Source organism: Lentinus tigrinus (assembly GCF_003813185.1).
Source record: "Lentinus tigrinus ALCF2SS1-7 unplaced genomic scaffold L226scaffold_14, whole genome shotgun sequence".
Taxonomy (NCBI): Eukaryota; Fungi; Basidiomycota; class Agaricomycetes; order Polyporales; family Polyporaceae; genus Lentinus; species Lentinus tigrinus.
In genome coordinates, this window is record NW_027137923.1 from 316,324 (window position 1) to 341,274 (window position 24,951).

Sequence of the window (24,951 nt, forward strand, 5' to 3'; positions counted from 1 at the left end):
GGGATGTCGTACCCTTGTCCATCGTGTCCGTACCTACTCGACATTGGGGACATCACCGGCTTCTTGGTAAGTAAACGCGCAATATATCCACCGACGGCAATTATCATACTTCTTACATCAGGATGTGTTCGCGAACTGCCTCCGTGAGTTGTTGCCCCTGCGCACGCTCTCCCTTTTGCTTGTGCGCATGCCCGGCGAAGAGCCGATGCATATCCTCGGGCACACGCCCCGAGGTGCATCGCGTGCGGGAAGCAGACGCGTTGAACCGTCTTTGACAGTCTCCTTCAAGTTGGGACAGACGTCGGGGGAGACTGTCATCTGGAGATGCATCATGCAGACTCTCGGTGGCCATGTGCCTAGAGTCGCGAGATCGGACGACTCAGAACAATATTCTGACTTTTGGTCAGCGAGCCCGAGGACAAGGACACTCTTGCTGTCCACCTCGGGGAGGCAAGTGCAGGGAATAGGCGTAGAAACCATCCTTGAGCCAAAGCGGAAACCCGAACGTAAACTTTCGGACGGTGAGCAGAGCGGCCGTCTTCCGGGTAGACCTCGGACGTCAGCGAGGCGAGATGTAGTCGCACAATGAACGTCGAAAGGATCGTACCGCACAAAACATACTGGTAGTGCTTGACTCATGTGGAGAATGTGCGAACGCGACTCGGACGTGAGGTACATAGTGACCCCCTGGCTAGCGAAGGCAAGAGCAGGTCGGGCATCGGCAAGCGGTCCGGGTCTGTGGTGGGAATGCAAACTTGGACTTAGACCTCCTCCTGTCCACATGATGTCGGCAACTAGGGCTCCCGTTGTTTCCTGCTTGTTTCCATCTACGACCTCCACGCCGACGACGCAATCAATGCTAGCGACTGCTAGCGACCAGGTTCATAAAGCCTATTTTACATTGCAGTATCGACACTAGAGTCAACGACCATGCTCCCACGACGCATCCTCCAAGCTCGCTCAGCTCTCACCATCTTCCGGACTCGCGCATACTCCACGGAAGCTCGTGAACGCGTCAGAATAGTTGAAGTTGGGCCCCGCGATGGCCTGCAGAACGAGTCAGCGGTGATTCCGCCCGCAATGAAGGCGGAGCTCATCAACCGACTGACGGACGCGGGGCTGGACATTATTGAGTCGGGCAGTTTCGTCAGCCCTAAGTGGATCCCTCAGGTGAGTACGCGTCCATTGGAATTGCGAATGGGAGGTTGTGGAGGCAGCGGGGATAGCATACGCGTTGGGACCTCCCGGACTGCCTTGCCTGGTTGAGCACGTCTAGTACGCTCCGCACGCCAGTTCTATGCATCACGATTCACTGGACAGTGCAAGAAGGGAACCTTCTGTAAGAAGTGTCCTGGTGATAATTGCCGGGACGGATTGAGATCATATCATATCCCTCTCAGCCTGCCCTCCCTCCTTCATGTGCGACGCAGCAATGTCGTCCGGGTCGCGCAACTTGGCCTTTCCCGGGGGAGGATACTTCGTTATTTAGAGCGCAGACTGACGAGAAGACTCAACAGATGGCCGGCACCCCAGAGGTACTGAAGACAATGCAACGGGTGAAGGGCCTCCACTACCCGGTCCTAGTCCCCAACCTCAAGGGTCTCCAGCTTTTGCTTGACCTCCTCTCCGAGCAGTCCCGGTCGGAGGTCCCCTACACGGACGAGATCGCTGTCTTCACTGCCGCCACAGACGCGTTCTCGAAGGCCAACACGAACTGCACTGTCGCGGAGTCTTTGGAGCGCTTGGAGGTGGTCACCAAACGCGCTAAGAAGGAAGGACTGCGTGTGCGAGGGTATGTCTTGTTTATTCATTGCACAGAAGATCCTACTGAGACGTCATCCAGCTACGTGAGTGTGGTCATCGACTGCCCGTATTCAGGCAAGGTCGACCCCGTCAAAGTCAAGGACGTCTCCCAAGCCTTGCTCGACATGGGCTGCTACGAAGTCAGCCTTGGAGACACAGTTGGTACTGGCAATCCGACCACGGTCGGGAAGCTCCTTCGCACGGTGCTCGGCGGAGGCATACCCGCCTCCGTGCTTGCTGTACGCAATTTCTCTCTACTCATCCTTGTTCTGCGCTCACAGGTTCCTATTGCAGGGCCACTACCATGACACATACGGTATGGGCGTAGCGAACATCCTGGCCTCGCTCGAGCACGGTCTTCGAACGTTCGATTCCTCCGTCGGCGGGCTCGGTGGTTGCCCGTACTCCCCCGGCGCTACCGGTAATGTTGCCACCGAAGATGTTCTCTACGCGCTCCGCGGCAGCAAGTACGAAACTCCGGGAGACCTGAACGCGATTGCGGAGGTCGGGACCTGGATCTCGAAGGCGCTGAATAGGACGAACTCGAGCCGCGTTGGGAAGGCGTTGGAGGCGCGTCGGGCGAGAGCGCAGCTGGAGAAGGAACGGGAGAGGGATGGAGGGTCGGCGGAGAGTATCTCTGCGAAGCTGTGAAGGTGCGTTCGGCTTTGTCACAGCTTATGCATCTTCACAATGGGCTCATCTACCTTGAAACCGTTGACAGGAGTCACTTGATGTGCACCGATCGCTTGTTGTACATACCCATATCCACGTCGGAACATCGCGAGCCTTACAGTACAATTGATGAAAAGCAAGCGCGGATATTGGTTGCGAAGTGTTCCGGTCGTCATTGTGAGTCCAAAACCGCCTCGTCCTCACAAACTCGTAACTACCAGAGGCCCATAACAATGGCAATGCGGTACAAGATTATCCCATCTAACCTCAATCATCATCAACTCTACCGCCCCTCACCTGCCGGGCTACGCGCCGTCAGCAGCTGGAACAGGCCCTTCTGCTCGCCACCCGGTTGGCCGCTTAGCCCCAATCTCCACCCGTCGCGGAGTCGACCATCTTGTGGTGGTAGAAGGCTAGCGCTCTCCACATAGCCGAGGTCGCCGGAGGTCGAACGGAGCGCTGCTGTTCTCCCGTACGTAGAAGCGGAGCCTGGACGCAAGCAACTTCAATTACACCAACACCGGCACCGTTGCCATGACCAGCACACTACGCATCGCTGCAAGCGTTCAAATATAGGACTTCCCCGGAGACGTCAAGTCAGATGCCGATCGATTGTGACAACCGGGTATCCGAGGTTACCTGCGCGGAATAGATGCAATGCTGGACGAGAGCCGGAGGGTTTGCTACCGTACCAGCTGCACCTCTTTGATCAAGACGTTCGTCATATTGAGCGTTCCGGCCGCGGACTCGCTCCGCTTAGTTGCCAGACGCACTCGGGCCCGTTCCTCAAGTACACCCGGGTGCGCGCTCTGCTCGTTGTGGACCCGGACTTGAAGCTTGAAAAGCGCGGGATCGGCATCGCAAAACCACACAGTCTTCCGGTTCCGGGCAGGACTAATGCGGACGGCAAGTCTGAAAATGCAACATATCCGCGCACTCGCGGCGCCTCTGGCACCAGGTAAGGCCGGCTCGGATATGTTGGGAGATTCAGAAGCCACTGTAGGCTGCCAACCTGCTACTTACTTCGCCGTGGCTGCACAAACATGATGAGCATGCTCGGCGCGAGCTGTGAAACCGTTCAGCGTATAAAAGGTGCATATGCTGGGGTGTAAGCTTGCAACCTGAAGTGACACTCCCCACTCTCCACTCTCCACTCCCACTCTCGTTCCTTCCTTCCGCGATGTTCCTCGTCTACAAGTATTTCAACGACAAGAGGAAGGCAAAGAAGGCGGCGCGCTCGACAGAATCTGCCGCATCCTACAGGCCAGGTCGTGGCACGAACTCACAGACTGACCGTCACGGACAGCCAGCACCCCCGGGTAGGTTCATTGGTATATGCAGTCCATCCTTTCAGTATGGCTGGTCGCTGACATCACGATCATTCAGCGCCGCTTTCATACCCGGCATATAATCGCGGGGCGCAGACGGGACAAGGACGTCGTGAATAGTAGACTCAGCACTGGTGAGTCTCGAGCCTTGAGCCTTAGATTTCAATTTCTTCCTCACACAATCATGCCAGTGATCAATAGAGATATGTCACATTGTGGTTACCGGGGCTAATCTTAGTCGCCCCAACGTACAGCGAATGTCACCTGCATCTACTTGTGTTCCAATTCTTCCGGTAGGCTTCGATGCCCGAGGATCGTGACATTTGCACGTCAAGTTGATATGGCAGCTGTAAGCGGTTGGGCCACAACGGTACCACGATACCGTTGGTTAGATCCACGAGGATGTGTGTGCATACAAATTGTCTCACTCGGCGAGCGATTGTACGACGTGCGGCCCGAGGTCGCTAACTTGAGCTGCGCAGATCATGTTTCAAATTTGTCCTATGATGTCGCGCAGTCGACGTACATCACTACTACAGTGTGCGATGCGCCATTTCGGAAGCGGGCACGGGTATGCTGTTGCCTCCTGACTCGGAACTTGGCTGCGATATCTATGTAAGCCAGCGGTACGAGTTCAGTGTTATAGCGAAAGGAACGGTCAATTGCATGCGTAGGTATATTTGCTGGATATTGAGATGTCAGGATCCTCGTGCTCGACTTGGCCAGACAGAACTCGAGCAAGAACAGAATTCTGGAGGCACGCCGTTACAGGTTAGACGCCGGAGAGAACGCACCCGAGGCCGAGCGTCTCTCGGAGAAAGCACAGCCACGAAGACATACCCGTTCACAGCGGCTGCACCAAAGCACCCGACGTTGCCACCACAAACGCTCTTCCTTCTCTCAAAAGCCCACCTTTTCGCCACTTGAAGTCGACGGAGGGCCAAGTTTCGCTCCTATCAAGCAATGCGAGGTCCACCCTTTGCAATCTCAGCACGATCGGTAGTATGGAGAGTCTAGCATTTCCAAATTACTCGAAATTGTGGTGATCACTCTGGCATGAGGCCGCGAAGATGCAAAGGTACCAATTTGATTTGATCCCATCCGTTGTGTGCTATCGCAAGGGAAACGATTTCGCGAATACATTCCCGACACACCCACGCCTCTCCGTCCCCGACAGACGCGCAGCCGCAGCTTATACAAGCTCGGATATGTACACAGTCGAGTCTCCTCGACATTGCTTAGCGTGATCGGCACGTTTGTGTATCAGCCTCCTGGCACATATCGTACCGTATATATAGAGCGGGGGCCCTAGAGTCCGGGCCCTTTAGAATCTCCCCTCCCCTTTCCTCGTTCATTACCTCCTTTTACCATGATCCTGGCTTACAGGTATATCCGAAACAAGCGGAGGGCAGCCAAGGCCGCTCGCGAGGCCGAAGTCAATGCTCCGTCCACCAGTACTGCCCACCCGCCCCAAACGCCCCAACCGGACCGTGACGCTGAGTCCCAGACCATCCACTATGAGCCAGCTCCAGTTGCAGAAGCACCTCGCTCGACATTCTCGTCCTCGATGAAGTGGAAAATCATGCTTATGGCTGCGCTGGTGCTTCCCGTGTTCTTCGAGACCCTTGACTACACCGGTGCGCCTCTCCCAGCACGATCTTGGATTTCAACAACTTACCTCTTCTCTTTAGTTGTTGCCACTGCTCAAGTGCACATAGCCGTGAGTTATCTACGGTCCCGCCATCCTACTAACACACTGACATTTCATCTCATCAGTCCGTATTTAACCGACTAGACCTACAAAGGTGAGCGAGCTCCTTCAAGCTGCTCTTGTTCCCTTTCGCGGTAAACTCAACCCGGGTTCCTCCCAGCTACATCGGTACCGTTTACCTCCTGACATCCACCGTATTCCTCCCACTATTCGCTTCGCTTGCGGATGTATGGGGCCGACACTGGGCGCTCCAGCTATCCCTTGCGTTCTTCTTGGTCGGAAGTGCTATCAGTACGGGTAGTCAGAATATGCCCACCATGCTAGTAGGACGTGGTATTGCCGGCATTGGTTCGGCGGGGATGATGGCGGTACGTACCCTCAGGTGTGAATTTTGTCATATGCTCACGCATACATGTAGGTTGTCCGGATAATCCTATCAGACTCCCGGTCTCTTAACGACAATAACTGGCAGCAGACGATGCTCTTCCTCCTCTTCACGATCGGCTACTGTGTCGGACCAGTGATTGGTGGTGCACTAACCACCGTCTCCTTCCGTTGGATCTTTGCTATCAAGTACGTGTCCATGTCTGATTCCTCGTTTCTCTATGTCCTCATGATACTCCCGATAGCTTGCCAAGCTCTCTCGTTGCCATGGTTTTGTCCTTCCTCATTCTCCGCGGGCGTACCAAGGGCGCACAACCCATTCACCACGCCCTCCCTGCCACATCCTCCCCAATTGAGGATATCGAACACGAAACCTTCTCGCAGAAGCTGCTCCGCATTGACTGGGTCGGCTCCCTTCTCTTCATGGGCGCAGGCATCACGCTCCTGCTCGCCCTCAACTGGGGCTCGAGCGCCGAGTGGTCCTCCGCTCGCGTCATCGCGTGCTTCGTCGTGTCCGGCGTGCTATACCTCGTCTGGGTCGCGTGGGAGTACGTGCTCGAGCGCAAGCAGGAGGCCGAGACCACCAGTCGGAACCCGCTCATGCGCACGGACCCGATGATCCCGCTGCAGCTGTTCACGTCGCTGAACATGTGTGTCGCGCAGTATGCGATGTTCGTTTCCGGCATGGTCATGATCGTCATGTTCTACTTCATTGCGATCTTCTTCACCATCGTCGGTGGCCTGACTGGTACGGATGCGGGAACGCAACTATTGTACTTCGCTCCGGGCATGGTGAGTGGCATACTGCAAGTGTTGTGTAGACTATGGCTGACACTTGGGACGCACAGGGTGGAGGCTCGATGATATCGATAATCATGCTCAAGTACTTGCGCCAGGTGCGTTGCGCATTGTCTCGATGCATGCAGGTTCTGATATTCTTCTCTAGCCTAAACCACCAATCGTGCTGGGCAGTATCATCATCACCGTGGCACTGGGGATGATATCGCGCGGTATGGACATCAACAGCAAGGGTTACGTCGATGGGTAAGTCCGAGCATCCTGGGCGCCGCCTCACGGAGTCTCATCATGCATCGCAGCTTCCTTGTCATGGCCGGCGTTGGCGTTGGCATGTCGATCGGCCCACTCGCCATCCACTGCCGCTTCTCCCAACCAGAGGAGCGCGTGGCAGTTGTCTCTGCTCTCGGCCTTTTCGTACGTTGCTTCCCCTTCCCGACATCGCTCGTCCCTGACCCGTCCTGTCATTGACAGAGCCGCGCACTCGGCGGTACCGTCGGCCTAGCCCAATGCGGCGCCGTCCTGAATGCCAAGGTCAACTCCATCATCACCAACATGGTCACTTCTGGCCGCCTCTCCGCTGAGGATGCCGGCGTGCTTGCGAACGGGCTCGCGAACGGGCTTTCGTCCATGCAGAGCATCAACGCGCTCCCGCCTGACATCCAGACAGCGGTCAAGGATGCGTTCCAGCAGGGCTCGCGGTGGAGCTTCATCTCGCTCATACCATGGGCGGGCCTGTCGGTCTTCGCGACGCTCTTCCTGTCGAACATCCGCGACACGGACAAGTTGGAGGCGGAGCGACTGCGGGCGGCGCAAGAGAAGACAGAGAAGCAGGAGGAGAGTGAAAAGACGCAGACCGTGGCCCAGGTCATGTAGATTCTGGTCGACTACAGTATGTGCTGCTTTCACTTCTTGGGCTTTCTTGCGGTGGACATTGGATTCTCATGATGTAGTAATCCTTCACGGACGGCGTTAATTCGGATAGCCTTCACGACTACTTACGAAACACATACAACTAATTGTATTGATACCACTGAGCACGTTCATCTAATTTATGTGTACATCCTGCTAGGCGATAGGCACTGTGGTCGAGCACTTAGTCCGACCTGCTTTGCTTTGAGGAGCCGTCCCTCGCCCGCAACTTGTCCAGTTCCTCGATCGCTTTGATCGCCATGGCAGTCGTATACCCGCGGCTCCCAATCTTCATCCCCGAGACTCCATACCTGTAGATCCACCCAATCTCCCATCCGCCATCCTCCTCCTGGAGCGGGAGCAAGCTGCGCATGTCGATCTCGTTCCTGATACCCAGGCTCGCGCACGTCACGATGCGGAACGCGAGGGCGATCGAGTCTGCCGGCGCCCCGATGAGCTCCGTGACGCGCTCGCGGAGGAGGTCTTCGAGCATCTCGTGGAGGTGTGCGTCGTCCGAAGTCGCGAGGAGCCGGGAGATGAAGTAGAGGACACATTCGCGGAAGTAGTACCGCGTGCCGTCCATGTAGGCGCGGTTCTTGAGCATACGGTGCACGAAGTCAAGCGTACCGGGGAGCTCATGTCCGCGTCCGTGGGTGTAGAAGAGATGGAGGACGTTCACGAACACTACTGGGTCCAAGCGGAGCATCTCACGGTCGAAGTAGGTCTGGATCGGACGCGGTCATTAGGCCAGTTCGAGGTCAAGCGGGAACGCAGGGACTCACCCATGGAAGACCATCTTCAGTGAGGTACGTGAGCATTTCGTCCATCACGGAATGGACGTGCTCTTTTGGAGGCTTCAGGGTCACGAGAGCCAACGAGGTAGTGTCCAAGTCGTCCGGGAAGTCCTTGTAAGTCAGGATCCCCTCGCCTGCAGCACGGTCAGATAGAGATCAAACAGAAAAGGGCAGAGTCGACTTACCTTGGAAGTAGTTCCAGTGCCGGGGTGGTTCTGTGGGCAGCGATACCAAACTCCTGGAATCTGAATTAGTGCGAGGTTTCTTGAAGGTAAGGATTCTGATGCACCTATCGCCTGTGGCCTCCAGGAGCAACAGCTGCCCGAAGTTCTCCATGATCGACACTCCCGGTCGGTTCGCCCCACAAGGGAGGTTTCCAGCGTTGGCTCGCAGGTACGCCCAGCCGCGCTTGACTGGGTCGCCGACAAGGTTCCGGAGCTCACGCCGAGCCGCCGGGAAGTCAACAAATTCAATCCCATGCATGCCGAATGTCATCGCGTTCACGACCTCGTCGATGTCATGGCCTACGAAGACGGTGTCCTCGTAGTTGAGCTTCGTTCCCTTCTGAGCGGCTGTCTCGAGGGTGCGCTTCAGGAAGCCTGGGTGTGGCATCCGGATACCGAGTTCATGGGAGGTGAAGACCGCATCGAAGATCGACCAGTCCATGTCCGTTCTCGAGCGGAAGTACTCGTAGTCCGGCGCTGAGATGTTGATTGCACCATACACGCGCGCCTTCGGGGAGGACGCCTTCAACTCCTTGATGAGCGCTACCATCTCATCGTTCGGACGGAGCGCGTGTGATACGTGCGTCCACGCGTCCTCAAAGACGGCAGCGTCGCGGGAAAACTGCTTGGAGAGAAGCTGGAAGCATGCCTCCTTTGAGATGTTACCTGTCTCGTAGCGGAACCAAGTCCGCGAGACCAGGCACAGGCGCAGGGCTTCGCGGTCGATGGGGCAGGTGAGGTCCGAGGGCCAAGTGATAAGCACGTCGGAGACGTCGAAGATGAACTCGGTGTAGCCGCGTTTGAAGAACATAGCTCTCTGTCGAACCGTAGGTGGATGGGGGAGGGAGGACGACTGGGCTGCCGGCGAGCTCATTCGATGCTTTTATCCCAAAGAAAGTCCCGATGTGGAGCCATTTGTCGTATCATCTTCGAGTGACCGTGACACGCCACAATAACCGAATGATTCGGACTTGAAATGCCAATGTCAACACCATCCCGGAGTGTCTCGGCGGGTTGTTGACAGCCTGCGGAGGGCCTTTGAAGCCGGACAGACGCGGCACCATGGACGCTGCGAATGGCGAACGCGAGCTTGATTCGAATCTACATTGCTGCTACCGCCGTCAGGGTAAGCGTCGCCCAAAGACATTCGGGAAGGCGTATGGCTCTACGTTGCTCGCTTCAAAGAACAGTAGGCAAGGTGTTACATCATGGACCCGGCGAGTCGTGGGAAGGGTTGGCCTGCTTACCTCGAGCATTGTACGTCTTCGGGCAGCGACAGCGAGCGCCGACGATGGTACATCAAGCAAAGGGGCCTACTTACATAGGACTGCGTTGACGTTGCCTGATGTAGTTGTTGTCAACGTATTTGGCCGGCGACAGCAAGGGCAAATCGCAGTTGAGGCCCAGGGTGGAGGCTGCTGGCAGTGGCAGCCACAATGTCCGACGTTGGCACGGCAAACCAAGCGTATGAAGTTGCATAGTTCGTCGCGGACTTGGACTTCAGTATACAGTCACGATTTGCAATGACAGGCGAGGAGGTCATGAAGCTTTGAAGAGGAGTCTGCGCCTAAAGTCTTTCAACACAGCAACATGACAATAGAGCGTATTTGCAACGAGTTGTAAGTTTGTAACCGGCGTCATAGCAGTTGATTCACTGCAAAGAAAGTATTCTTTCTCCGGATAGCAAAGAATCAGAGATCGAGTTACTGAAAGTAAGGAATTTATTAAACCTAGAACTTTACCTGTAACACCCTTATACTTTCCGTGAAAGGCCTACAAGCAACTCCAACTTGCCTAAATGAGACTTTCCTCGAAGTTTACTTACTCCAAAAACGTGAATTATCTGACCTCGTGAAACTAAATGATGCTAACGTTTCCGCGGGGTATTGGTCAGGAGGAAAGGATGCTCCCGTTGCAGTGATTGGTCCAGCGCGGGCGATTCGCCCAAACTATGGTTGCAAATACGCTCTAATTCCCAAGTTGTTATTTAAGATTTGATAACTCACACTAGGTAAGTATCGACGATCGTACGATGGCACAGTATAGTATAAGTACAGCTGCGATCTGCGGCCAACAACCATGCGACAATCCGGGCCCTGGAGCTCACCGAGAGCTGTCCTTTGCTCGCAAACTGTCAAGGTCCTCAATGGCCTTGATCGCCATGGCCGTCGTATATCCGCGGCAGCCGACCTTCATCCCTGATATCCCGTACTTGGTGAGCCACCCGACCTGCCATCCGCCGTCCTCCTGCTGAAGCGGCAGCAGACGGCGCATGTCCACCTCGTCCTTGATCCCCAGACCGGCACACGCCACGATGCGGAATGCGAGCGCCAGAGAGTCCCCGGGAGCACCGATTTGCTCTCGAAGGCACTCACGGGCGAGCTCTTCGAGAGTCTCGTGCAGATGCGTGTCCTCAGACGTCTCTAGGAGCCGCGCGACAAAGAAGAGGATGCAATCAGCGAAGTAGTAGCGTGTGCCTTGGAGGTACGCCCGGTTCTTGAGCACCGAGTGCACCCATTCAAGCGCGCTCGGGAGTTCATGCCCACGTCCGTGAGTGTAGAAGAGGTGGAGAACGTTGACGGAAAGGGCAGGGTCAAGACGAGGAATTTGAGGGTCGAAGTAGCTCTGCAACGGAGTCTTAGTATCAATCGGCGGTTACGGAAGAGACTGGTGCTCACGTAAGGCAGACCATCTGGGTTCAAGCAGTTGAGCATCTCGTCCATGATAGAGTGGACGAGCTCCTTTGGGGGCTTCATCGTCACAAGACCCAGTGAGGTAGTGTCTAGGTCGTCTGGGAATTTCTCGTACGTCAACAGTCCCTTGCCTGCATAAGAAATACATGAATGCTTTTTCGAAACATGACATATGCTGCACTGGCCTTGGAAGTAGTTCCAGTGCCGTGAAGGTTCCGTGGGTGCCGTGAGCGTCACCAAGCTCCTGGGATCCATATCAAAATGAGGCTCCTTCCACGTACACACTGGATTAGTACGTACCTATCTCCAGTAGCCTCCAAGATGAACAGCTGAGTGAAGTTGTCCGTAAAGTTGACCCCGGGCTTGGCGTCCAGCTCAGAGACATGCTTGCCCGCGTGTGCTCGTAGGTACTCCCAACCGCGCTTCACGGGATCGCCGAGGAGGTTGAGCATCTCGCGCCGGTTCTCCTTGAGGTCCCCAAGGATGATGCCGTGCATGCCGAACGACTTGGCATTCACTACGTCGTCGGCGTCACTGATGTGCCCTACGTACACAGCGTGGTGGTAGTCAATCTGAATGTGGTTGCGGAGGCGTTTGAAGAACCCTGGATCGCACAGGCGGATCCCGAGTTTCCTGGGAGGTGAAAACGGCGTCGAAGATCGACCAATCCAAGTCCGCCCTTGAGCGGAAATAGTTGTAGTCCAGGGCCGAGACATTGGATGCGCCGAAGATGCGCACCTTGCCAGGTGCGGTTGCTTTGAGCTCCTTGATGAGAGCGACTACGTCTGTATTGGGGCGGAGCGCGTGCGTTACGTGTGTCCAAGCGTCCTCGATGACCGATGATTCAAGGGCGAACTGAGCAAAGAGTCGTTCAAGGCATTCCTCCTTTGTGATAACTCCCGACTCGTAGTGGAACCATGTTCCTGAGACTAGGCAGGCACGTAGGACCTTGCGGTCGATGGGGAAGGTGAGATCGGAGTGCCAGGTGAGGAGGACATCGGAGATGTCGAAGAAAAAGTCGGTGTAGCCGCGGTTCAAAATCAGCGTCATTGAATAGCGATCTGTTGGCGGTAGGTGTAATCTGAGGGAACCAGAGTATGGTACGCTGTCGCCTTAATGTATGTATACACGATTTGAGTTCATCACCGTACTGTGCCACCCACTGCCCGTTGGGTGCTCAGGGCAATCGCATGATTCCGGAGATGTGCCTCCTCCTCTGCGCAAGCGTTTGAGGGGCAGAGGTGTTACCTGTCGATACTACCACGCTGGTAGCCCAACTTGCGTCGAGGGGACGAATGACCGGCCTGGCATCACAATTCGATTAGTAAACGATCACCAAGAAACCGAAAGCATAGTGCGACGTAGTCTCGTCCCCATCCGTTCTTGCCGCTCGTGGTTCTACAGCTCTCTCTCCGGCGCTCAAACTCGTCTCGTGCGAAATTTCAAGGTTTGTCCAGTGTTCTGATTGGCTCCTCCCTCCACCTCCTCCTCCTGAGCGTTAGCGAAGGGTTTGAGCGCAGGTGAGAGAGCTGTGAACGTCTGGAGCCGAGACTAAGTGCGACGGACATACGGGTGGTTGCGCACGATAGTGGTTCTGGATGTTAAAAGTGGTACGACATCGATTTGACTGAGAAGAGGCTGTGCACCATCACACCGCCGGCTGCCTAGAAGCGAGTAACAGAGCTTTGAAATATCGGGTGCTAGCCCAAGTAGGTAGAAGACAGCAATGAACCAAGACTACAGTACAGAGATAGATACAGCAGTGCGTGTGCATGACTTGACAGATATTACCAGTATGTGCAGCATGCGATGCAATGTGCGGCTGGGACGGGTATACTCTACTGATACGATGCGATGTGGATCCAACTACTAGTTCTTCGTCGTAACAACCTCTGAAGGGGCAGTCACATCTTTCATCTCGACGTCTTCGTCCGTCACCAGCTTCTTCCGCACTGCGTTCATCAGCGACATCTTCATCTCGCGCTCTATGCGTTCGTCGGCCTCTTCTCCCGCAACGGCTTCATCAAGCGCGAGCTTCATCATACCGAGCGAAAGCATGTCTTCCTCGATCGATCCCTTCGTGATAAGCTTCACCACGTCCACATCTCGCTTCTGACCTATGCGATAAGCACGGTCCTGGGCCTGCTTGTCGTTGTGGGGGTTGAAGTCTTGGTCGAACCTGTCAATGGTCGGAGTGTCAGAGACGAAGTCAAATGGAAGAAGGAACAATGTTACTAACATGACAACGACGCTCGCAGCAGTGAGGTTGATACCCATACCACCAGCCTTGGTAGACAGCAGGAAGACGGGGATGCTCTCATCCTCGGTGAACTCGTCTACCAACGTCTGGCGGACATCGACGGGAGTGGAGCCGGTAAGCACGAGGTATTTGACCTTCTTGATATCGAGGACCTTCTGGAGGATGTCCAGGACTTGCGTGAACTGATCGGCCGAGGAGTCTTAATACCAGCTCCAAACCTAGATAACCGGTAGACGTACCTGCGAGAAGATCAATAGTCGTCGCCCCTCCTTCTGGTATTTCTCAAGTAGCGACAACAGGACCTTGACCTTGCCTGCCTCCATGTAACAGTCCTCATCCTGTATGTACCTGCGCAGCGACTATAACCGAAGTGAGCCAAAATTCCGTGTAAGGCAGAGGAGTATAACATACCTTGTATGTCGCACACAAGTTCTGCAACTCCGCATCGGTCATGACCTCCATATCCTCCTTGACGTAATCGAAGAGCGCCCCCCGTTTCTTGAAGTCGGGCTCCTTCAGCAGCAGCTTCGTGATCCCATTAAGCTTCTCGTCATTGAAGCGTCTCCGGAACAGCATAGGATGCGATGCCGCCTTCCGCAGGTCCATGAGCACGTTCGAACTGTTTTCGAGGTACATCTTGTCCTTGGTCCGTGCGGTGGCGCGCGTCTTCTTCTTGACGGGCTTCCCGCGGCCGTTCGTCGCTGGAGCATCCGAAGCCTCTGTGCTACCAGGTTCAAGGTCGAAGATTGTCTTGCGCGAGCGCTGGAGAGCCTCGTTGTATATGGACTTCTGAAGCGCCGTCATGTCGCACCACTCTATGCGCTCGGTTTTCTTGGGCAAGTCTTGGAGGACCTGAGGCAAGGTAAAGGCCTCATTTGTTGAGAGCATGAAGAACAACGTACCTGATCCTTCCGCCGTCGGAGAACGAAGGGTGTCATCATCTTCTTGGCCCGAGATACCCGCTGCTGAGCGAGCAGGGTCACCTTAGAGTCGCCCTTAGTCTTGAACACAGCGCGCAGAGAGTCCAGGTCGTCCGCAAATTGGTCGGGAAGGATGAAGTTCATCAACGACTACCCCATATGCTTAGCTCCTGCACGACACCTGACAACCAGAGGACACCTACGACCAACTCCTGCAGGTTGTTCTGCAACGGCGTGCCAGTGAGAAGCAATCGCCATCGTGATTTGTACCGTAGAAGCGCCTGATACCGTTGCGACTGGAAGTTTTTCAAGACATGACCCTCGTCGAAGACACATGTCTGCGTTCATAGGATGGTATCGGCAGTGACAACAGGCAGACAGAAGCAACACTCACATCCCATTCAATTTTCCGGAAAAACTTGCGGTCGTGGTCATCACCTTGGGCAAGGTTGTACGTGGTGATGAGGACGTTCCAACCACCAGACTTCTTCGTCACGACGTTGTTATTGAGCATCTCTCGCAGTCTTGGCCGGTCGGCCTTGTCAGCGTAGTAGGTCTCGACGTTGATGTTATCTCCGGCAAACTTCTGGAACTCTCGACACCAGTTCTCCAGAGTCGACGACCTATTGGCACGGTGAGAACACAGAACAGCACATCACAGATAGCCGAATGTGACATACGGGACGACAATGAGGTGAGGGCCTTTGCGGCCGCGTTCCTTGAGGTGTGCAAAGAAGCTGATGACTTGCACGGTCTTCCCGAGGCCTGATGGACCCGCGTCATGACGCGCACATTATCGTAGGGGAGAATGAGCACTCACCCATCTCGTCCGCGAGGATGCAACTGAGACCCTTCTGATACAACAGGCTTAACCAGTTGACCCCAATCATCTGATACTCCTTTAGCGTGACCCCGGGCTGGAGGAGGGACGGCTGAGTCGTCATGTAGTATCTGGGTTTGTGGTCGGGAGCGGAAATGTGTGTGAGCGCGAGTGCGCCCTCCTCAACCGAGACGGACGAGTCGCGCGACGTGCCGTTGACTTCGCGCTGCTTGCCCTTGACTTTGCCATTGGCAGCCGTTTGACCATGACCCCAACTCGCGATCTCCTTCTTGAGTTCTGCACCGATGCCCTCACAATCCTCCAGGATACTATCGACCTTGCCGTAGCCCTGAAAGATCGTAGCGCTGTCCACGAACATGCGCGGACTGATGCCCGCGGGACCAGCCTTCTTCTTGCCTTGGCCCAGCTTGGTGTTGAGGTCCTCAACGGAAGTGTATGGCCGAAGCTCGATGATCTTCTGGGCCTGCTCGGGTGAGCAGCCTACGCGTACAAGTTGAGCATAGAACCCTGCAATCACGTAGCACTGTCCACGCACCTGTCAACTCTTGCAAGCCTTCGGATGACGTCTGATTGAAGTAGTCGAGGGCTCGTTGCTCGTCCGCATCTGAGTCGTGGTCGTCATCGCCATTCTCATCGCTGTCGACGAACTCAGCCTCAGAGTCCGACGCAACAACCTTCCGCCTGATTCGCTTCCGCTTCACAATCTCCGGACTCATGGGCGAGTCCATGATCATCGGAGGTGCCTTGGCTGGAGGCGGGGTGGATGGCCCCGCGTCGCTCGTGGGCTTGCCGTCGATACGGTTCTTGTAAATCATTGACTTCTTCCCCTTCTCCTTCACCGCCAGACGTTGGGCCTTGTTCGCCTCCACGACCTCCTTCACCCGACCGGTCTCAACAGTAGACTCCTTGGCCTTCGGCGGAGGCGTCTTCGGACGTGGCTTCCATGTGGGGTCGACAAGAAGCGCGGAGGCCTTGGGGACATCGCCCCCGGCCTCCTTCCACGCTGCGCGGACGAGGTCGGTGTCATGCTCTATTTGCGAGAGACGGAAGCGGGTGAAGCGAGACTCATCCTCGTTGGCTTGCGTGGACGACGACGATGACGGCTTCTCCTCCGGCGCGCGCTGACCACGGATTATACGAGGGTGGGACGCACCACCAACGAGGTCCTTGACATCGGGGAAAGAATCGTCGGAAGACAGGGAGATGGACGAGATTGACGTGTTCGGGGCCGTATGCCGCTGCCCAGGCAGACGGACGTCCGGCGTCGCGGGGGTCAGGAAGTCGATGGGATCTCGCGAATTGGTGGGACCCATATTCAGCCTCTTCCTAGGACGCTCCCCATCCTCCCCATCCTCCATTTCTGACAGTTTCCTGCTTGCGGCCGGCGATGGACGCGTAGACAACGCGTTGGACACGCCGTTTGGTAGACGGAAGCCACTGGGTGCGGATAGAGGGTCTAGTGGAAGCGGGGTAGGGCGTACTTGGGGATCAGGGCGGGTGAGGCCCGGCACTTCGTCATTGAACAAATCCCATGCGCTTGACGTGGACTTGGACTGATCTGAGGGATCAGGGCGTGGAGGACTAGAGCTAGGAACAAGAACGGTCCCAGATGATGAAGGTGGAATGGGGAAGTAGCGCGATGTGGCTGTAGCGTCGCGGGATTGTGAGGGCGGAACCACCGTCGTATTGTCGTTGTTGGTCGCCCACGAGGGTGGTGCTGGGGGGTCTACATGACTCAACGACGCGTTCTGCTGCTTTTGAATCTTCTTGAACTTGAGTTGTTCCAATGCCGCTTTCTGTCATGACATAGCCAGCCGCGGGCATGCTGGTTAGACGATGATCACCACCTCCACACAAATACCAATTTTACTCACTCGAGCAGCACTGGCATCGGGTCCGAGAGACATCTCTTAGATTGTCTATGTCGGAAAAGAGGGGGGGGGAGAGTAGCAGAGGTCGAGGTCGACGTGCGGATGTGGGAGATAGTCAACAAGGCAAAGGAACCCTAATGATGTGGCTACCAGTCGGAGAGTCAAACTGCTGTGGCGGCGGGACGCTCGGTGGCCGTCGTGAGACAATGCGTTGGCCCTTGCACACCCAGAGGACGACTGGAACAACCCACAGTGGATAGGTACACCCAACAATAGTTCTCTCTTGGACTGAACAGGTACGGCCAACATAACACAAGAAAGTTGCTACCTAATTCACCACGCACGCGGGAGGTGGCCAGTGTCGCCACAACACACGAGATGGTATGATGATAATGAACGATGACATTATATTACCATACTAAAGGTTAATATGGTACAGGACATGGCTGAGCTCAACAGCATAAAAGACATGCGAACGAGCAGGTGGAATATATGGAGTAATGTAGGCGAAATTCGCCAGACGAAGGTATGAAGGTGATGACCATGAACGGAGAACACATATAATCAACCAAGAGTGCGTGAGTGCACCAAGCAACCGATGAAGACAAGTGGCCCAGAGCTCGATAGTCGATGGGGGCAGTGACGTAGGATCTAATGGAGAGACGACGGTGATAGGAGGGGGTAGCTGAAACGTGGTGCTGCAACAAGAGGCGTACCAACAACTCAGTCTATCCCATCCCATACAATGTTCATGATCAAGGGTCTGTTGACTCGCATCCCCAAGCACGTTGGGCTAGTTTCGTTCGGTTTGGGGTGATAAGAGATATCTTCAGACCGATTTCGGAGGAACATATCATCGTGTATGCGGAGAAAGCATGACTTACCCACTGGCAACCTTGGGAACCCACAACGGTATGGCAAAGCATATCCTCTCGCCCAGTCTGGCCTTCACCTGGGAACAGGTATACAGCAAACCACCAGGACTTCCTGTTTGTGATGCGTGGAATCAGCCAACGCGAACAGACACGGAGCACAGGCAAACGAACCTCACCACGACATAGGGGCGAACCCGATCCATCCCGCTCCTATCCGATGAATAGTGTCAGACACCGGAAAAGGCGCCAGCTTAAGGATGCCCAGTTAATCCGCTGTCGAGGAGGGTCGACATGGGGAGATCGTTGCTGATCAAATAGACCAACTGACCACGGAAAAGACCAGAAAGGACGCTCGGTCGAAATGGAAAATATCTTGTTTAGGCTCCTATGATCGCAAACGGAGAACACGTCCATCTGTGTGAAAACGCCGTCTGTGTACGAGGAAATAATGCATCAGCCATGCGCGCAACTCCCTCATAATAAATTTTGCTTACCACGCCGTTCCACATCCTCACGGAGACCTCTTTGCAGTAAGCTCAAGCATTTAAAAGCAAGATACAGACATGAGATGACCGGGATTGTGACGTCGGCTTCACCAATCTTTCGAGCGAAAAACCAATCGCCACGTCATCACCGTCAACTTAACTTCCGACGGCGACAGAATCCAAGCAGGACGATCTGGGCAGTCGAATGATGCTGCGATTGCACCTGGAAAGATGGGACAAGTTGGGATATAGAGTCTTGCAGCGATTCAACAGCGGACGGGGACGAGAACTAGGACGGGGTCGTTATCGATGAGAGGAGATGGTGGTGGTTGAAGAGAAGGAGGCCTGGGAAACGTTCGCTCCAGTCTGGGCCACTTTGGGCTAGCGGTGCCCGGTGGCTGTACTTGCCATAAAAGGACGGACTGCGGGGGGCGCGGCGGGCCCACGTCCTCGCGCGCTGCGCCCGAACAGCCCACCTCGTCCTTGTCTCTCTACCCCCATCTGCCCGCCATGCCTGGTCTCGTCGAGCTCTTCGTGCTCTGTATCACCCTTGTCATATCGCTCGTTGTCTCGCTCGGGATCACCGTGCCTCTCACCGGGGCGCTGGTCAGGTTGCGAGGTGAGGATACTGCCGCAGTGTTCCTAGGTTATGGCGCGCGCTGACGTTGCACCCCGCAGCGAACTACAACCCAAAGGCACTTCAGCTCGATCCTGAGGGGAATGTCAATGTCCATACCGGCCCCATCGTCACATCGTTCTTTGGGATGCTCAGGAGGGTATATCGCATTGAGGTACGTCATTACGTTTGCTAGCTTAAGCACTGGCTGAACACTGCGCAGGGATGGGCTGGCTTGTACAAGGGTCTCAGTGAGTAGATATGCATAGCGGGAATGAGCCGTAGGACTTACGCTGTCACAAAGTGCCAACCGCCATCGCGACTATGGTCATGACCGGATTCGCCATCGCCGCTCTGGATTCCAAGCGGCTCGCTAGTCATGGACGCGTTGACCCTCCTGACGTCGGTATCCTGGCAACTTTCGTGTATGGCATCTTCGGAATGCTCGTGGCTCTTCCTGCCGCTATCATCACCTACCGTTCCATCGTGACGCCTTACAGGTTGCCCTGGTTCCGCCCCATGTATTCCCTCCGGATTCTGCTCACCCCGACCGAGCGCCGCAGACCCTGGGTTCTGTACCTTACGCCCGGGCTTCTGGTCGCCCAAGTCCTTCAAATATCGTACACCGTCGTGATCCTCCGGAGTCTGCGGAGCCTTCTGTTGGCGGGCGACAGCTTCTCGTCTGTCAAATTCGGCATCTACGTTGTAATTGAGATGCTCAGCACCGTGATCATCTGCCCCCTTGAGGTGATGACCACGAAGCTCGCCATCCAGCGCAACCATTCTGCCGCGGAATACAACTCCGTGGAACAGGAAGTTGAGGACGATGCTATCGAGGCGCCAGAGTACGCCGAGTACTCCGGACAGGAGGAGGACGTGATTGGGTAAATGTCCCCATAGTCACCATGCACTCAGCGTAGACGCTCATTTGCATGTTAGGTTGCGCCACGAGAAGGACCCTTACCTCGGCTTCCTGGACTGCGCTAAGCACATAATCGACGAAGAAGGGTGGCAGACCTTGTACCGGGCTTGGTGGGTCACCATGCTTGCCGCTATTGTCAGTGCCGCGGCCGCGGCCAGCCAATACCAGGGCAATATCGTGGGGTCGGATTGATTACGTGAGTGCATAATTGTTTACTACCGCAGATGGCTCATTGGAGTTAGAAGGTTCACGTCGTACTTTTCCTCCAATGTAACAGCCATGTGTATTTCACTCTCATAATGTGATGATCATCGGATATCGAACTCCATGTTGTTCTGCAGACCCTTGATTATGCGGTTGAGCGCATGTTGTCATTCATAAGGTGAGTTAAGCTCATCTTCTGAAGTAGGGTCCTAGCTCAACATGGTTGCGAGACCAACGATATGTCGGCCATATACAAATGTTTATCTACAAGTGGTCTAGTACCATACTCGCTAGACGGTAATGGTATATAAACATCGAACCGTCGAGCGTGGAGTTCTTGTGGCAGAAGACGGACATGCATATGGTAACGTTGCGTTCCCGTAACAGAAGTAATACGTGGCGTTCTCGAACGAGAGCCAGTTTATCAACGCCGCACCCAGAGAGCGACGATGCCGGTAAGTTGTGCAACGCAACCTCAGCGCTGGAAGTCGTGACCTCCGATGATAGATCCTGTACGCGGAGCGCCGCACGACATGGACTGATGCCACCTCGATGGTCTTCGTACGCTAAGCTCACGTTGACGACACGCGCGCGGTGTTGCACTCCTGCAAGACACAATCCTGCATGCCTGACAGCGATTCACAACGTCGACGTCACTCCGAGACGGTTCCTACAGCCTGGCACGCCACCGTCATAATTACTGACATCGTCACCTCTAGTGCAGATGCATCCCGTCCGGCTGCGGCCAAACCTTGCCATTATTACCGCCAATGATCGCAGTCGTTGAGCCTTTCTTGGTGGAGTACATGTCGGCATTGGCCTCGTCCGAACCATCCGTTCATCGTGGGTGTGGTGCGCCTTCCCCGACCACGAATATTGCCTTGTAGTAAACCCTATCTCCGGGCCTCCCGCGTCGTTTGTCAGCGAAGTCTGTCGCGACGTTCTTCTAGTAAGTGCGCATGATTTCTATGCGTGGTGTATGACGTTAGCCTTGGTGTCAGGCCTCATAGTGAGCGTCTGCTCCCCGCCCGATACCCTCCGCGCTGATATATGGATAGAGGAAAGGCACGGAACGACTGGGGAGCAGATCAGGGGACTGAAGACGCGCGACCGCCGCTGAGTCCACTGCTGCTTCACGGCACTGCCTGAGTCGTGCGGGTACGTCGGGGAAGCGCAAAGTTACGCCGACCTTGCGCCATTGGTCTCATTCCCTCTGTCTGGATGGTGGAAGGTTCTCTGAAAGAGTGATCGTGGGATTCGTGCAGCCTCGGGGTTACATTTGCTGCGATACGGGTATTGCGCCCCGCCGCTAGCAGGCGCGCCGACGCTCAGAGTCATGGCGGCTGAGCCGCGGCGTTTGCTACAATTTAAATAAGGTTCAGGCTACAACGTCTCTGCAGCAACGCAGATCCCCCGCGCTTGCGCTCGACGGTGTTTCCGCTTCATGCCCGGCTTTGATTCTTCAGCATGTGGTCCCTGGTGTCGGTTCCCTTAGCGGTCTGCATGCTTCCGCGGTATCATTCGGTGCGTCGTCGTGCGCGGTGCTTCATTGGGCCGGGATCAGTATTGGAGGGCCTTGCAGAAGCAAAGGCTTTTGGGCCCCATAGCCGCTCCAGGCCCGCTGTCCGGGATCTTTGAGCGACTCCGGCGATACTGCCTCCCCTTGCCTTATTGACCGCGCCAAGTGGTTCCCGACGAGGTGCTTCGTGAAGCGTTTCGCCTTTGACGGGTTCTCATGCTTTACAGCCTCACTCCCACCGTGCAGACGCGCTGGAATCGAGCTGCATGGTGGCCAAAACCTGCCCCTCTAAACCACCCCCCGGGCCCCTTGTCAGTATCTTGATGCGTATCTGGACGCTTTCATGCCTTAGTGGCAAATTCAATTCGCCGCGACACGCACCACATGGGGACGGTGAAACGTGCGACAGCCAGAGTGTCTCGGGCCTTTCCTGAATAACGGCCATGATTTGCATCAGGTAGGCCCGCTATTCCAGCCAGCCAAACAAAATCGCTGACCCCTATGACCGTCTCGTACATGTGCTGGAACGGCCTCTGTCAGTGGAGAGAGTTTGAACGGTGCCTCTGACCGCAACCTCCGCCATCATCGAGCCGTCTATGTCGGTATGGCTCCGAGTTCCGCCTGTGCTACCGCCCAGCCCGCCGTCCGACTGATACAATGATCCCCACGACGTGTTGCTCCACCTGGCAATATGTATCGTGATCGTCCAAGAGAGCTTGGTCTCACCCTGTCTCACCTTGTTCAGCGAATACACGAACCACGGGGTCAAGTCGGCGTCGTATCTGATGCGGACACTCTTCGCTCGGATAACGAGAAGTTCCATAATGCCAAGACCGACGTCTGTGCGTTACTCGCTTTACAGGCACGACTGCTCGATGGCTTGTCTATCGGCCAACCTCACGAAGCTCCGGCATCACCAATCTGGGTAGCGAACAGTACGCGTCCAGTCTCCTTGACTATCGGAGTGATTTGACGAGCCTTGGTTGACTGTTCACGTTGATCCTGCAGGCTAATGCACACGCAATCATATACGATGACGCTGCATTCGTCGCACACCGGATAACTCGCCACCGTTGGCCTTCTCGTCGCTTCCCCCAGTATGAGGACCGAGACGACCAAGTTTACTCGTCCCTATCTTCATCCGAAGTCTGTCCTTTTAGCTTGTTTTATGGGCTACTCCGAATGTCGTGCTATTTGCGATCTCCGAGGTCGATCCACCGGGCAGTGCCAAGAGATCACGTCGCTCCTTGCGCACGTTCTATTACAACTGTTATTCCATAGCCAAGCTTTCGGGCGGACTTCACCTCATGATCTCCGGTTTCACCGCATACGTGCCCTCCTTATGGCCGTGGTTAGAGCATACACAGAGATATGACCCTTCTCGTCTCCTCAATGCCTTAATCTCCGTCATTTCTCACTAATCTTGCTGCCAATGGAGCATTCAACGGCACGCCACTCGGTAAAATGACGTCCTAGTGCGAGGAGGTTGGTATCGCCGTGGACGGGAAGACTTCTAGAGTCTGCTGACGGAGACTGTCCATTCCCTTCAGTGATGAATGATTTGTGAGAATTACTTGGTAGAAGGTTTGCGGTCCGGGTGGGCTGTGCAGCGTGTGAGCACGTTGAAGAACTTTTGTCCGAGTCCGCCGTCCGCGTCTCCGATACTCACAGTAGTAGACAGTACGCAGCCTTCCTATGGATTGACCATGGACATCCTACCGATGCTCCCTCATGTACATACAGCTCTAGAGCGGGTCTGTCGAGTGGTGGTACGTTTGGGCGCTCGCTACCTGAAAAGTGCCGGAAAGGCGCCGCACTGCACGCGTATCAAGCAAGATGGTAGCCGAGATGCGTGGCATTTAACGTCGCATTCAACGACCTACGTGCAGCCCACCACAATCCTCCTTATTACCCCATCTCTCTAAGGCGATTGGCATGTCTCGGTCGCAGATAGATAGCCGACCATACATGCAACATCCGCAACATCTGTGGGAAACGCTATTTCTTCTCGAATCTCATTCGCCCTGATGTACGTACATTGGCAGGAAGGGAGTTGACTTTGCCGCAGGCGGATGCCAAGCTAGTTACCCATCGTCTCCTCCTTACCCAGGGCGCATAGGAGGATCGACGACGAGCTACGACCAGTCGCCCCTGCTGAAGTCTACCGTCTTGTCCTGGCTGGGTTGCCTATACCGGCGGCCGCTGATCAGCGACTGTTCACTCGACTGCCGCCGTCGCCCAGACGGACGATGTACCTGACGAAGTCTCTCCACCTTGCCAATGCTCAATCTCCTTCACCACGAGAGGATACCTTCTTGCGTGCGCCAAGGCGTTCTGGAGATTCGGATCATCCGATGCTGAGGTTCACCGGTGTTCATGGACATGATGTCGACCGCCGACCCCACGACTTCTCTGTCGTGTGCACCTGGAATGCGAGACCGTGCCGGTTCAGCATTGCGTCAATTCAACGCACTGCGCAGCACCTGGAGCCAATGCAGGTCAGTCTCAGGGAGAAGTTGCAAAGAAGATATGTCGGAGCTCACATTGGCCACACCCAGCCAGCCACCGCCTCGCGTTACGTACGCAGGCATTGAGGCTGTCAGCGGTCAGCGTCGAGGATGTCAGCCTTAGCGCGATGAACGCTCGATAGCTCCCCATGGCCAGCGGCATCACACCCGGTGTCGAGGGGTCCTGCATGTAGCCTGGGCCATTCGCTGCGTTTGACGTGAGTCCCCAGGGCTCGGCGCTAGTTAGTGTCTTCCGGAGAAGGCTCGCTGGCGTGCCCCCAGAAAGGACCCGACCTGCTTCGATCGCAGCAAGCTTGACGAGGGTGGCATCCATGGGACACTGATTGTCGGCGTCTTCCACCTCCCACGGTATTCCGGCGAGATTATTCTGCGTTCCCACTCCGTAGCTCTCACGTGCGCCTATCTCGCCATGTCGTTCGCTTCGAGTCTTTCTGAGGATTTCCGATTACCTAGGATTGCTTCCCAGTCACTCTTGCCATACAGAGCTCCAACCGTACCCTGGTGGCGGATGTCACCGCCAAGAGCGGGGATCAAGGACAATATAAGGTCCCCACACGGAAGTAGGTCCACCTTCATTTCCGCCCCCCAGATTCA

General features: G+C 55.4%; 7 protein-coding genes across 7 annotated transcripts; 4 read left to right on the forward strand and 3 right to left on the reverse strand.

Annotated features, from left to right (window-relative positions):
- Positions 1–781: 781 nt before the first annotated feature.
- Positions 782–2,738, forward strand: L226DRAFT_487715 (aldolase). Its single transcript, XM_067677208.1, has 5 exons — positions 782–1,170; positions 1,518–1,792; positions 1,844–2,042; positions 2,098–2,456; positions 2,525–2,738. The coding sequence occupies exons 1-4, from the start codon at positions 931–933 to the stop codon at positions 2,452–2,454; spliced, it is 1,071 nt and encodes a 356-aa protein (XP_067534758.1). The 5' UTR covers positions 782–930; the 3' UTR covers positions 2,455–2,456; positions 2,525–2,738.
- Positions 2,739–3,630: 892 nt separating this feature from the next.
- Positions 3,631–4,031, forward strand: L226DRAFT_535652 (uncharacterized protein). The gene is made up of 3 exons (XM_067680956.1): positions 3,631–3,806; positions 3,862–3,937; positions 3,995–4,031. Exons 1-2 carry the CDS (start codon positions 3,656–3,658, stop codon positions 3,921–3,923), a joined length of 213 nt encoding a protein of 70 aa, XP_067534759.1. The 5' UTR covers positions 3,631–3,655; the 3' UTR covers positions 3,924–3,937; positions 3,995–4,031.
- A 1,339-nt stretch (positions 4,032–5,370) lies between these two features.
- On the forward strand, positions 5,371–7,569 carry L226DRAFT_546112 (MFS general substrate transporter; the record flags this gene model as incomplete). Its single annotated transcript, XM_067682397.1, has 10 exons — positions 5,371–5,440; positions 5,495–5,523; positions 5,580–5,608; positions 5,675–5,882; positions 5,933–6,087; positions 6,144–6,690; positions 6,747–6,794; positions 6,845–6,942; positions 6,996–7,110; positions 7,168–7,569. 10 exons carry the CDS (start codon positions 5,371–5,373, stop codon positions 7,567–7,569), a joined length of 1,701 nt encoding a protein of 566 aa, XP_067534760.1.
- A 220-nt stretch (positions 7,570–7,789) lies between these two features.
- Positions 7,790–9,434, reverse strand: L226DRAFT_464064 (uncharacterized protein; the record flags this gene model as incomplete). The annotated part of the gene is made up of 4 exons (XM_067675835.1): positions 7,790–8,329; positions 8,388–8,533; positions 8,585–8,637; positions 8,689–9,434. 4 exons carry the CDS (start codon positions 9,432–9,434, stop codon positions 7,790–7,792), a joined length of 1,485 nt encoding a protein of 494 aa, XP_067534761.1.
- Positions 9,435–10,588: 1,154 nt separating this feature from the next.
- Positions 10,589–12,366, reverse strand: L226DRAFT_613576 (uncharacterized protein; the record flags this gene model as incomplete). The annotated part of the gene is made up of 4 exons (XM_067686526.1): positions 10,589–11,248; positions 11,302–11,560; positions 11,617–11,888; positions 11,932–12,366. The coding sequence occupies 4 exons, from the start codon at positions 12,364–12,366 to the stop codon at positions 10,727–10,729; spliced, it is 1,488 nt and encodes a 495-aa protein (XP_067534762.1). The 3' UTR covers positions 10,589–10,726.
- Positions 12,367–13,185: 819 nt separating this feature from the next.
- L226DRAFT_464358 (uncharacterized protein) lies at positions 13,186–16,695 on the reverse strand (the record flags this gene model as incomplete). Its single annotated transcript, XM_067675855.1, has 10 exons — positions 13,186–13,495; positions 13,556–13,758; positions 13,816–13,935; positions 13,988–14,428; positions 14,479–14,646; positions 14,700–14,834; positions 14,891–15,119; positions 15,177–15,261; positions 15,317–15,817; positions 15,873–16,695. The coding sequence occupies 10 exons, from the start codon at positions 16,693–16,695 to the stop codon at positions 13,186–13,188; spliced, it is 3,015 nt and encodes a 1,004-aa protein (XP_067534763.1).
- A 2,383-nt stretch (positions 16,696–19,078) lies between these two features.
- L226DRAFT_487728 (mitochondrial carrier) lies at positions 19,079–20,663 on the forward strand (the record flags this gene model as incomplete). The annotated part of the gene is made up of 7 exons (XM_067677209.1): positions 19,079–19,187; positions 19,247–19,359; positions 19,408–19,435; positions 19,489–20,068; positions 20,124–20,302; positions 20,352–20,488; positions 20,541–20,663. 5 exons carry the CDS (start codon positions 19,079–19,081, stop codon positions 20,296–20,298), a joined length of 1,005 nt encoding a protein of 334 aa, XP_067534764.1. The 3' UTR covers positions 20,299–20,302; positions 20,352–20,488; positions 20,541–20,663.
- Positions 20,664–24,951: the final 4,288 nt, after the last annotated feature.

Excerpts from the sequence above, each read along its gene's own strand:
- L226DRAFT_535652 (XM_067680956.1), top strand. The coding sequence starts at position 3,656 with ATGTTCCTCGTCTACAAGTATTTCAACGACAAGAGGAAGGCAAAGAAG. Across the intron at positions 3,807-3,861 it reads ACCCCCGGGTAGGTTCATTG|CGCCGCTTTCATACCCGGCA; the intron begins GTATATGCAGTC and ends ACGATCATTCAG.
- L226DRAFT_487715 (XM_067677208.1), top strand. The coding sequence starts at position 931 with ATGCTCCCACGACGCATCCTCCAAGCTCGCTCAGCTCTCACCATCTTC. Across the intron at positions 1,171-1,517 it reads GCCCTAAGTGGATCCCTCAG|ATGGCCGGCACCCCAGAGGT; the intron begins GTGAGTACGCGT and ends AAGACTCAACAG. Across the intron at positions 2,043-2,097 it reads TACCCGCCTCCGTGCTTGCT|GGCCACTACCATGACACATA; the intron begins GTACGCAATTTC and ends TTCCTATTGCAG.